The sequence below is a fragment of the Heteronotia binoei genome, chromosome 3 (assembly GCF_032191835.1).
Source record: "Heteronotia binoei isolate CCM8104 ecotype False Entrance Well chromosome 3, APGP_CSIRO_Hbin_v1, whole genome shotgun sequence".
Classification (NCBI taxonomy): domain Eukaryota; kingdom Metazoa; phylum Chordata; class Lepidosauria; order Squamata; family Gekkonidae; genus Heteronotia; species Heteronotia binoei.
In genome coordinates this window covers 180,513,620-180,526,504 of record NC_083225.1, presented here as the reverse complement: position 1 = coordinate 180,526,504, position 12,885 = coordinate 180,513,620, and the positions used below count along the sequence as shown (strand labels likewise).

Sequence of the window (12,885 nt, the reverse complement as noted above, 5' to 3'; positions counted from 1 at the left end):
CAAACAAACAAAACCGGTTTTCCCGCTTTTAGACCTTCATTAACAGCAGTCAGTATCTTCTTCCTAGGTCATGCAGACAATAGGGAATCAGGCACAGTGACTGAAACTTTAGAATATTGCAAAGGCCATACAGAACAGTTACATATTTCCAACACAACCGAGCCTGTCAAGACGAGAGGATGCGCCAGCTGCAGGGAAACCCACAAGCGTTGGTCCTGCAAGTTTCAGAACGCCGTCTGCCACACGTGTGGGAGTTCTGGACGTCTGTCGGTTGAAGTCGCTGTGCCAAGGGTGCAACTTGCATCAGAAAGATGGCCACCACCATGAGGTCGCACTCGTGGAAGACATCCAGGCATTCACCATGGTGGGGGATCAGGTATGCCAGCTTCCCATGCCTTCCCCTGACAAATACAAAGTGACTGTGCTACTAGAAGGCAGTCACTGCAAAATGGAGGTAGACTCCTGGGCAAGCCAGACGGTCATCTCAGCTGGCACATTCAGGGAAATGTGCCCAGGGAGAGAATCGCAGTTACGCCCGTCCCCGTTCGTAGTTTGTGACTTTCAGAAAAGGGAGGTCACTGCCCTTGGGGTGGGAAAGGCCCATGTAAGATATGGCCAGTTCTCGGGAAAGCTTCCCCTTATCGTGGTGGAGGGGGATCTGTGTAGCCTACTAGGGCGGTCTTGGTTTGAGGCCCTGGGAATCTGGGTAATGGGTATACATCAAGCCCCTGCCTGGAAGGACTTCCAGAAGCATTGCAAAGAATTTCATGCTGTGTATGATGGCACCTTGGGAATGTACACCAGACCCACTGTGACCTTACAACTAAATAAGAATGTGCAGCCCATATAGCTGAAGACCAGGCTTGTGCCCCTAGCTCTGAGACCCAAGATTGAGGAGGAGCTAGACCGCCTTGTGGCCCAAGGGGTCCTGGAGCTGGTGGCAAAAACCAAATGGGAAATCCCTATAGTCACCTCAGTAAAGCCCAACGGCAGTGTGCGCATTTGTGCAGACTACAAATGCACAATTAACAAGGCGACACTTATCTGGTTTCAGCGGTCAGTCATGTGTTAGCCTCTGTAGCAGAGGCTAAGATTTTTGGAATGCTGGATCTGGCTCAGGCATACCAGCAGCTTCCGGTGGATGCTGCCATAGCAGAGGCACCGACAATTGTCACGCACAGGGGACTTTTCAGGTAAAACAGCTATAGTTTGGCATCAGCGTTGCCCGGGATCTATCAGAACTTAATGGACTCTCTCCTTAAAGAGATTCCCGGGGTCCAGCCATTCTTCAGTGATGTGCTGATCGCCGCAGCCACAGAAGAGTTCGCATCCCAACTCCAGGCCGTATTGCAGCATTTTGATGGGGTGGGGTTGAAAGTAAAAAGTGAAAAGTGTGAGTTGGGAGTTTCCACCATTGACTTCCTGGGGTACATGGTGAATATAGCGGGAATTCACCCAGCACAGGACAAAATCAGGGCGATATGTGATGCGCCGGCCCCCAAGAACAAGGCGGAGCTACAGTCATTTCTGGGACTCCTCAACTTTTACCATGCCTTCCTTCCTCACAAGGTGGTGGTAGTGGAACCTTTGCATCACCTCTTGGACAAAAGAGCCCTGTGGGCTTGGGGTCGCCTGCAAGCTGCTGCCTTTCAGGCAGTAAAAGACATTTTAACTTCAAATAGCTTGCTGGCACACTTTGACAAGTGGCTGCCCATTGTCTTGGCCTGTGATGCATCGCCATATGGGGTGGGGGCGGTCTTGGCACATGTGCTTCTGGACGGCTGCGAGGTACCGGTAGCATACTATTTCCTGACTTTGCAAAAACCGGAGCACAATTATGCGCAGATTGACAAGGAGGGCCTGGCTATTGAAGCAGGGGTTAAAAAATTTCACAATTATTTGTATGGCTGGCCCTTCACCATACACATGGACCACAAGCCCCTTCTTGGACTGTTCACCCCCGACCGCCAGACGCCGCAAATGCTTTCCCCATGGATCTTACAGTGGTCCATCTTCTTTGCGGGGTACCAGTATGACCTTCCATACCGACCGGGGAAGGCGATGGGCCACACGGATGCATTGTACCAGCTGCCTCTGCCTTCCATGGACCCTGATCCGGCTCCAGCGTACCAGATCATGTAATTGGAATCCCTTCTGGACCACCTGGTGTACGCCACGGACATTTCCCGCTGCTCCAGGAAAGACAAGACCCTCTCTCAGGTTCTGGACTCGGTGCGGAAGGGATGGCCTACAGGCCATGTGGGATCAGAATTTTCTGCGTTTGCATCCTGCTGAGACAAATTATCTGTATACAAGGTGTCAAGTCTGCTATAATGTCTGAGTAGTTTAGTTCCAAACTTTGGTTCAGGAAAAGGATCCTGGGTAAAACCACTCTGTATTCAGATGCTGCTAGCTCAAACTCTCCTTCCCCCCCTCCCCTCCTTTGTTATGTAGCAATGCTTGGAAATGGGAATATGGGAACAAGATTGTGGTGCCTTCTCAGAGATAGCCGGTACTAAGAAAGCGCCCAAGGCCAGCCGGTGCTTGAGAATGATAAAACAATAACAATGTGTGAATGTGCCCTGCATAGAGTGCCCCCATCCTCAGGAATCCCTTTGATGTATACCTTAAATGTTTGCTCTTTGTGCATGCTCGCCAGTCTCTCAATCTGCTTCTACAGTCTTGCAACATGTTACAATAAACTAGAAACTTTTTTATCAAGAAGGTCTCGTTATTGAAACATCAGACTTGACATTTTAAGAGACTACCTTTTTGGAGTTCAACCTTTCCGGCAACTTGAAAAGCCCGATGGCCGACCAGATTCCAGACAACGGAGAATTCCCACCCGACACGGGACTGGAGGGAGCTACTCCATGGCACGTCTTAGACCCAAAAAGAGCCACGGGATCTCCCCCCGAGTTCTAGCTGGTGTTGTCCCCCTGGCAGTATCAACCAAGGACCTCAGCCACCATCATGGATCAGGCCCCTCTACGCTGGGAAGCCATCCTGAACCGCCACACCAGGCCGATCCAGGGGGCAGGGACGGAGACCGCAAACCCGAGCTCAGGGGAGACGGGCGAGACGGACAGCATCCTCGTCGTGCGAGTCGGGGAGGACGAGGATGGTGGAGCAGGACGCCGGGGGGCGGACAGCGGTGAGCCGAAGCCCAAGGACCCGTACGAGGAGGACTACCAGATGTCCTGCTTGATGGTCAGCAAAGAAATCGACGGGGCCCTGGGGAGCCTGAAGGACGAGGTCCGAGACCTGATGGTTCAGCTGGGGAGAGCCCTGGGGGAAGCAACCTCCCAGAGGCCCACGGTGGCCCAGGCAGGGGCCAGGAGCCAGCCAAGCCAGCCAGTAGCGGCGCCAGCCCCTGCCAGGGCAGGAGCCACACCAGTGCCTGCCCCCCAGCCACCAGCCCCACCAGCGGGGCCGCGCCACATGGGGCGAGAGCTGGATGCCACCTTCGATGGGGACCTGGAGGAAGTGAACTACTTCGGGATTCAGGCGAACAGCTACATGCACTACTGGGGCCACTCATTCCCCGACGAGTTCAGCCGGGTCGACTACTTAGGCTCAAAGCTGCGGGGAGCCGCGAAAAGGTGGTACGTGAGCTTGTGCGAGACCAGGAGCCCGATCCTGGACGACGTGCACACCTTCCTGCAAGCCCAGCTGACCCAGTATGAAGACCCGCTACAGGAGTCGCGGGCATTGGCGGCCCTGCGCGACATGCAGCAAGAGGCCAGGTCCATCCACAAATACGCAGCTGACTTCCAAGCTAACATAACCCGGGTGAGAGGATGGAACGAGGTGATGAAGATAGAGAAGTTCACGAATGGACTGAATGCAAGTATCCTGGATCGGGCCCTCACTCAAGCCTGACCCGCTACCTTAGTGGGGTGGATCCTGCTGGCTGGGGAAGTAGAGAACAACCTCAGGCGGGTGGCTATGCTGCGCCAGCACCAGTCCGGGAAGGCCCAAGCGAGGGGGAGCCCCGCAAAAGCCGAACCTCCCAAGGGGAAGAAACCAGCTGCCACAGTACCGGTGGGGCCCCGCCGGTGCTTCAGATGCGGGGACCCGAGCCACCTGGCCTCCAACTGCCCACAGCCCCCGCCGGCGAGAGCGTCAGCCGGGCCCCCAAAGCCAACCACGCCTGCCCCGAAAAAAGCCCCCGGCCGCCCTAAGGATGCGGCGAAAAGCAGCGCGGTGGCGGTGCAAGAGGAGCTACAAGAAGAGGAGTTGCTTCTGTCCGCGGAGCTGGCCGACCTCGCGTGGCTAGAAGAGCCGGCGGGAAACGAGCCCGACCTGCTGCTCTGAGGGTGCCCACCAGCAGGTCGATCGAGACGAGGCACCGTTGACGGTGAGAGTGACGGCGAAATTGTATTTTGTGACTGTGAAACTGCTGAACCCCAAGTTACGGAGGTTCCTGCAGATAAGAGCCCTCTTAGACTCGGGGTGTAACAGAGAACTGATCTCCCCCAAAGTGGTGGAGGCCTTGGGACTAGAAAGCTCACAGCTGCCCCACCCGATGCTGTTTGAGCAAATGGATGGGTCCATGATGTGCGGAGAGCCCTGCACACGGGAGACGCAACCATGCCCCATGGGGATCGAGGAACATTGGGATCAGGAGTTCTTCGTGATAGCCCCCTCATGCTCGTACCCGGTAGTGTTGGGGGTGGGTTGGCTAGAAAAGCACAAACCCCTGATCCGGTGGAGGGCACAGACCATCAGGTTCTTGGATCCGGGCTGCAAAACCCATCTCTGGAACACGGCGTGGGGACCGAAAGCCCCCGCCGCGAAGGAGAGGGCGTGCGTGACGGTGGAGGAGAGACACCCGATCCCGGAAGTTTACCGAGACTTAATGGAGGTGTTTAGTGAGAAGGAAGCCGACCAATTACCCCCCCACCGCAGCACGGACTGTGCGATAGAACTGATCCCGGGGGAAACCTTGCCCCGCGCCAAACTGTACCAGATGGGGTGGGCGGAAAAGAAGGAGCTCCGCAAGTTCCTAGACAAGAACTTGGCTAGGGGGTTCATCCGACCAGCCACGGCCCCCCATGCCGCCCCCGTCCTGTTTAGGAAGAAAAAGGACAATTTGCTTAGACTTTGTACTGACTTTCGCGGGATTAACGCGATCTCCATGTCAAATGCCTACCCCATCCCCCTCATCCGAGACTTGTTAAGCATGGTGGCGGGGGGGGGGGAGATTTTCACCAAGCTGGACTTACGAGACGCATACTTCCGGGTGCGCATCAAAGAGGGGGATGAGTGGAAAATGGCTTTCAATACACCAATGGGACAGTTTGAATATTTGGTGATGCCGTTTGGGCTACAAGGAGCCTCAGGGGTGTTTATGAACTTTATCAATGATGTGTTGCGGAAATACCTGTACAAGGGGGTGGTGGTTTACCTGGATGACATCATTATTTATTTACAAGATGAGCAGTCACATGTAAAATTGGTGCGGGAGGTCCTCAGCACCTTGCTGGAGCACCAACTGTATGCCAAACTGTCCAAATGCGAGTTCCACCGGACAGAACTAGATTACTTGGGGTTTCAGGTGTCTGAACGGGGTCTGGCCATGGACCCAGCCAAGGTCCAAGCAGTACTGGAATGGGCTCCCCCGAGGACACGTAGACAGCTCCAATCTTTCCTCGGGTTCGCAAATTTTTACAGACAATTCATAGAGGGGTTCATCCAGATCGCCCTGCCCTTGACCGATCTCCTAAAGACCAAAGGCAAGGGTCCGGAGGCCAAACAGCCCAGGGCCGGGCTAAAATGGACACCCGAGTGCCAGAATGCGTTCGATCATCTGAAGCGCCTGTTCACGAGTGAGCCGGTCCTAAGCCACCCGGACGAGCAGAGGGCCTTCGTGGTCCAATGCGACGCTTCCGACGTGGCTGTAGGAGCAATACTCATGCAGAGGGATGGGGAGGGGAAACTGCGACCCTGCGCCTTTATCTCCCGCAAATTTTCAGACGAACAATGCAATTGGTCAGTTTGGGACAAAGAGGCATTTGCCGTCATGTTCACTCTGAAAACGTGGAGATCTTGGCTAGAGGGGGCGAAGCTCCCCTTTGAGGTATGGACCGATCATAAAAATTTGGAAGCACTGACTGGAAAGCGCAAGCTGAGCGAGAAGCAAATTAGGTGGGCCGGGGTTTTCTCCAAATTTGACTTCACCCTGAAGCACATCCCTGGGACAAGGAATTTCTTGGCCGATGCGCTCTCGAGGCTCCCGCAGCACGAGAGCCAGAGGGAGGAGGTGGTGGACTCGTTAATCTCCCCGTCCCAAGTGGCGGCCATGGTCACCACCCGCTCCCAAAAGAAGCGAGAGCTGGACGAGATCAGCCGGGAGCGCATCGCCTTAGAAACCGAGAGGGAGGGAAAGGAGCGACCCGAGGGGGTGCAGAAGGGAAAAGACGGACTGTGGTACAAGGGAAGAAAACTGTACATCCCCAACTGTCTGAGGAGGGAAATATTGCAGCTCTGTCACTCTTCCAAGCTGGCGGGGCACTTCGGCTATGTGAAAACGCTGCACTTAGTGAACCGCCAATTCTGGTGGCTCTCCCTGCGCAAGGACGTGTCCGGATTTGTCACAGGTTGCCCAGTGTGCATAATGGCTAAACGGCGGGGGGGGGGAAGCCACCCGGGCTTTTGCAACCCCTAGAGACAGCCAAACGTCCCTGGGCAATAGTTTCCATTGACTTTATAGTGGAATTACCCCCCTCCCGAGGCAAAACAGTCATCTTGGTAGTAGTGGACACCTTCTCCAAACAAGCCCACTTCATCCCTTGCCCCCAATTACCCACAGCTAAGAAACTAGCGGCCCTGTTCTTTGACCATGTGATAAAACTACACTCATTCCCAGACAAGGTCATTAGCGACCGGGGGCCGCAGTTCGTTGCCACCTTCTGGCGGCAGTTCTGCAAATTGGTGGGGATGGAACAGGCCTGAGTTCTGCCTATCACCCCCAAACGGACGGCCAGATGGAGAGGGTGAACGGGGTGCTGGAGCAATATTTAAGGTGCTTCGTAAACCAGCGCCAATCAGATTGGGTGGACTTGCTCCCCTTTGCCAAATACTGCTATAACAACAGCATGCAAAGTTCCACCAAAGCCTTCCCCTTCTCTACTGTGTTCGGCTATGAGGGGAAGCCTCTCCCTTTACTACCCGGGGGGGGGGGGCAGCAAAGACGCTCCCACTGCCTTCGAACAATGGTGGTGGGGGGGCCAGCAACAAGTGGCCGGTCATAAAGGAAAACCTAGAGGCAGCCAAGAAATCCTACAAGAGACAATATGATAAGTCCCACACCCAGTGGGAGAATACAAGGTGGGGGATTCAGTGTATCTGTCAACCAAAAACCTCCCCCTTAACCAACCCTCCCGGAAATTGGCTTACAAATTTGTGGGACCGTTCAGGATCAAGAGAATAATCAACCCTGTGACTGTGGAACTAGACCTGCCAGCCTCCCTGGGTAAAATCCACCCTGTGTTTCATTGCAGCTTGATTCGTCGAGACCCCGGGCCGTCCAGTTGGCACCCTCCACCCCAGGGGTCCACCCCTGCCTTGGTCGACCGCTGCCGCATTGCACAAGACACCCCGGAGTGTAAACCAACCAAACTCCTTTCCCCTGCGGTGGAGGGGGCTTAGGGGGGGCAGTATGTCAAGTCTGCTATAATGTCTGAGTAGTTTAGTTCCAAACTTTGGTTCAGGAAAAGGATCCTGGGTAAAACCACTCTGTATTCAGATGCTGCTAGCTCAAACTCTCCTTCCTCCCCTCCCCTCCTTTGTTATGCAGCAATGCTTGGAAATGGGAATATGGGAACAAGATTGTGGTGCCTTCTCAGAGATAGCCGGTGCTAAGAAAGCGCCCAAGGCCAGCCGGTGCTTGAGAATGATAAAACAATAACAATGTGTGAATGTGCCCTGCAAAGAGTGCCCCCACCCTCAGGAATCCCTTTGATGTATACCTTAAATGTTTGCTCTTTGTGCATGCTCGCCAGTCTCTCAATCTGCTTCTACAGTCTTGCAACATGTTACAATAAACTAGAAACTTTTTTATCAAGAAGGTCTCATTATTGAAACATCAGACTTGACATTTTGAGAGACTACCTTTTTGGAGTTCAACCTTTCCGGCAACTTGAAAAGCCCGATGGCCGACCAGATTCCGGACAATGGAGAACTCCCACCCGACACGGGACTGGAGGGAGCTACTCCGTGGCACGTCTTAGATCCGAGAAGAGCCACGGGATCTCCCCCCGAGTTCCAGCTGGTGTTGTCCCCCTGGCAGTATCAACCAAGGACCTCGACCACCATCATGGATCAGGCCCCTCTACGCTGGGAAGCCATCCTGAACCGCCACACCAGGCCGATCCAGGGGGCAGGGACGGAGACCGCAAACCCGAGCTCAGGGGAGACGGGCGAGACGGACAGCATCCTCGTCGTGCGAGTCGGGGAGGACGAGGATGGTGGAGCAGGACGCCGGGGGGTGGACAGCGGTGAGCCGAAGCCCAAGGACCCGTACGAGGAGGACTACCAGATGTTCCGCTCGATGGTCCGCAAAGAAATCGATGAGGCCCTGGGGAGCCTGAAGGATGAGGTCCGAGACCTGACGGTTCAGCTGGGGAGAGCCCTGGGGGGAGCAACCTCCCGGAGGCCCACGGTGGCCCAGGCAGGTGCATGAGACCCATTCTGGAATAGTGTGAATGAAGGCGCTGGCCTGCAGTTATGTTTGGTAGCTGGGGATAGATGATCCCATTGAGTCCTGGGTAGCTTGTTGCCTGCCACGTCAGGAGACATGTCCAGCTCTTCCGAGAGCCCTCGCCCAACAGTGGGAACACACAAACAACCCTTGGTCCCGCCTGCACCTAGATTTTGCAGGGCCCTTCCAGGAGCAGATATTATTTTTGATTGTAGACTCCCACTCCAAGTGGTTAGCGGTAATCCCGGCAGCATCCACTTCCACCAGGGTGGCATTAGGGGCACTCTGAAGGGCTTTCACCACACACGGCTTGCCTGATAATCTTGTCTCAAACAACGGGACGGCATTCACTTCGGCCGAGTTCCAAGACTTTTTCAGCCACAATTTAATAAAACATATAAGGTCGGCCTCCTTCCATCCAGCCACAAACAGCCAAGCTGAATGGATGATGCAGGCAATGAAGGAATCACTCTGCCGCATCATCCGGGGCGGCTGAGAAGCCACCTAGCTGAATGCCTACTAGGTAGGAGGCTTAAGACACTACTAGACCGCATGCACCCCGACTGGGCCCTAAACCTACAGGAGTTACCAGAGACGGTCCGGGGACCCAGATGTTTTGACACAAGGGACCTGGTGTTTGCTAAAAACTTGGGGGGGGGCAGCATGGATACTGGCCCGAGTGTCCAGAGTCCTGGGGGTGGTAATGTATGAGGTGACATCAGCGGGGGATTCACAATGAGGCGACATGTGGACCAGTTGCAATCACATGAGGCACCAGAGGGCAGGGAGGTGAGCCCAGACGACCCACTGACTGACATCCTGGAGTCGGAGACAACAAAAGCTGAAGCCTCCGCTGCCACAGCTCAACCACCACCCGAACATCGGGGGGAACTGGGACATCTGGAAGAACCTGAACCGCCAGCCAAGGCACCAACGTCATCGTACCCCTTCTTGCAGCACCCGAGGTCACAACCGCTCCCCCGGCAGCCGCAGCACTCAGATGGTTGACACGTGAGCACCGCAAGCCTGCTAACTATAGGATTATTTGCAATAAGGCTTGTGAATTTGGGAGGGCGGGATGTTATGATAATTTAGATAGATAATTTTATTTATATCCCGCCCTCCCCGCCGGGGCAGGCTCAGGGCGGCTAACAGTAACAGTAACATTCCATTGTATAAAAACAAGGTTACATTCAACATTAAAATTCTAATAGATTTAAAATTAATTACAGTTATAAAAGTGCTAATGCTATTGCTATTTGTTCTTTATTATGATGGCGGTATCATTAGTACTTAATTTTCTACATCATCGAAAGCCAGTCGGAAGAGGAAAGTCTTGCAGGCCCTGCGGTTATATACTATAACCTTATGTATAAGGTTATAGTATATGATTCCTGCAGGGCTCATTGGAGCCAGGAGAGCAGAGCTTGGGGACTTGGGAACAAGGGACAGCAGGATCCAAATACCTGCTGCCCTACACCAATCACAGGCCCCCTGCCTGTTTGAATGAACCAATGGCATGCTTGCACGGGAACCTGGAGTTGTATATAGTCTTGGCCCATGGGCCCATTCACGAATCTTGTTAGTGCAGTCATCTAACATACTGCCTCTAATGAAGAGCTGTTATCACTGTTCTCTCATCTCCTCGATGCTTTGAACCCACTATATTACACGTCCACAAGAAAGGGGAGTGTGTTCATGCCTGAAGGGGGAGGAGGCAGATGGAAAGTGTGCGATGCGCAGCGATGCCAAGATAAAAATCATTTAAAGTGAATTAGCAGAACATTTTAACAATCCGATGGGAAACAATAATAATCCCAATTCCAATTGCTGGCTACTTTTATGGGGAGGGGGAAGAGGGTAAGATAGCTGTAAATAGAAAAGGAGGTTGCCAGCCAGATGGAAACCATCACTGTCCTCAGCCAAAAGCCTAGCAGAACATCTCTGTCCTGCAGGCCCTGCAGAATTGCATCAGATCTTTCAGGACCCAGATGGTGTTTGTGGCCAGCAGGCCTTTTTTTTCTAGCAGGGACTGCTTTGCATATTAGACCACACACCGCTGATGCAGCCAATCCTCCAAGCACTTACAGTAGGCTCTGTAAGAAGAGCCCTGTAAGCACTTGGAGTATTAGCGACATGGGGGGGGGGGGTGTAGCCTAATATGCAAAGGAGTTCCTGCTACAAAAAAAAGCCCTGGTGGCAGGCAAAATGTTCAAAGGGGAATCGCTAGTGAGACCAGCCATGCAACTTCCTCTCATCCAAAACAGCAGACCTTGCAATTCTAACCAGAGTTACCCTCTTATAAAGCCACTGATTTCAGTGGACTTATAACGTTCCTCTGAACTGCATTGCAATACAGCCAAATAATGCAATACATTTTTTTTTTTTTTTGCTGAACGTTTGTTGTTGTTGTTGGGGAGGTCAGATAATGGGGAGGGAGACCAGGAACAGCTGTGAGAAAGAGCATGAACACATCTAAGGCACAAAACATTTGCTTCTACAGGCCTTACAACAAAACAATGACATTTCCTCTCCATTTGCAATCAACCTACAGTTGACTGCCAACGGAATCTCACCTCGGTGAAGTTCAAAAAATCCATGGCAATGGGAATAATGGCAGCAACCCTCTTGTCAACGGCTGCAGTCAGCCAAGTGGTCCATCCGTTCTGCCAGGAGGAAAAAAACAAGGGGAGAAAAACATTAAAGATTCTGGAGGAGAAGAGATGACACAGTGACTATTTGGGATTCGTAGAGTGGCATGCAGCAATAAAGCCATGCGGCAATGCTCAATGTGCTGACTCATGCCACGCACGTACCATGACAACACCTATCAATGTGAACTCGGTAATATTTTTCTGATATGTTTCCATCATGTAGTCGGTGACAGTGTCCATGGCTCTCACAGTGGCCTGCAGAGATAAAACAAGAAGCAATGAAGAAGAAGAATTGCAGATTTATACCCCGCCCTTCTCTCTGAATCAGAGACTCTGAGCGGCTTACAATCTCCTATATCTTCTTCCCCAACAACAGACACCCTGTGAGGTGGGTGGGGCTGAGAGGGCTCTCACAGCAGCTGCCCTTTCAAGGACAACCTCTGCCAGAGCTACGGCTGACCCAAGGCCATGCTAGCAGGTGCAAGTGGAGGAGTGGGGAATCAAACCCGGTTCCCCCAGATAAGAGTCCACGCACTTAACCACTACACCAAACAAGACAGTAGCCTCCTGGGAGGGGGGAACAGGAGATGTTGCACAGAGGTTGCCTAGTTCCCCAATGACAGAAAGAAAAGTCCTGTCAAGACCCCAGCAGTTCAAGAAAGACAAACAGTCCACTTCATAAATGGCAGTTTATTCCCTTCTGGCAGTTCTGGAGGCAAAACAGGTTTTGCAAAGAGTGGCAGACAGTCCCCGGAACCCCTTTATATATTCTAGTATAATGGTTATATTTTCAAGCAGAAGTGGGAAGCGCAAAGCAGGATCAAAGTGCAGTTATTCTATAATCCCTCCCCCAACTGTCCAGTCCCCTCTTCTTGCAGATGTTTCTTAATCAGCCGTTTGACCTTGGGTTCCCTAGGCCAGCAGAAAAAGTCTTGGCAACTCATAGATAAGCAAGACAGAACGGCAAAGTGTACTGAGCAATATAGAAAAAAACCCCCAGTGGAATGTGTGTGAACACGACAAGGCACTTGACAACTCCTTCCCTTTCAATATAGGGCCCTATGTTATGCAGCCCTCTAGATCAGGGGTGTCGAAATCATTTGTGATGAGGGCTGGATCTGACATAAATGAGACCAGGTTGGGCCGGGCCATGTCAGGTTGGGCCGAGCCATGTTGGGCCAGGCCATGTGTGTACCTATTTAAGATTAGGTAGCAGAGATACAGATTTTATAAAGATCACAGCCAAACACAAATATATGTTTATTTTTTAAAAAAAACTGAAAACATTAGCACTCACTGGTCTTAAAGATGCTTCCTTTGTATTTCTCCCATGGGATCCAGGAAACTGGGCAAAGGAAGTTCTGACTCTTTCCTTCCTTCCCCAGGGGACTGGGGGAGGAGGGGCCTCAGCCAATAGAAGGAAGAGAGGCTTGGCTCAGTAGCTCCACTGTGCAACTGAGAGAGCCTGGCAAAGCAAGCTATTCATCCCCCCTTCCTCCCCAAGATGGGGGAGAGGTAACCCATTTC

General features: G+C 52.8%; 1 protein-coding gene across 1 annotated transcript in view; it reads right to left on the bottom strand.

Annotated features, from left to right (window-relative positions):
- The window catches only part of LOC132569139 (autocrine proliferation repressor protein A-like), a 51,089-nt gene that overhangs the window by 20,676 nt on the left and 17,528 nt on the right, over positions 1–12,885 (bottom strand). The window contains exons 5-6 of the mRNA XM_060235323.1: positions 11,521–11,613; positions 11,281–11,370 (exon numbers count right to left, since the gene is read on the bottom strand). Coding sequence (XP_060091306.1) covers positions 11,281–11,370; positions 11,521–11,613 — 183 coding nt within the window. The remainder of the gene's footprint in view (positions 1–11,280; positions 11,371–11,520; positions 11,614–12,885) is intronic.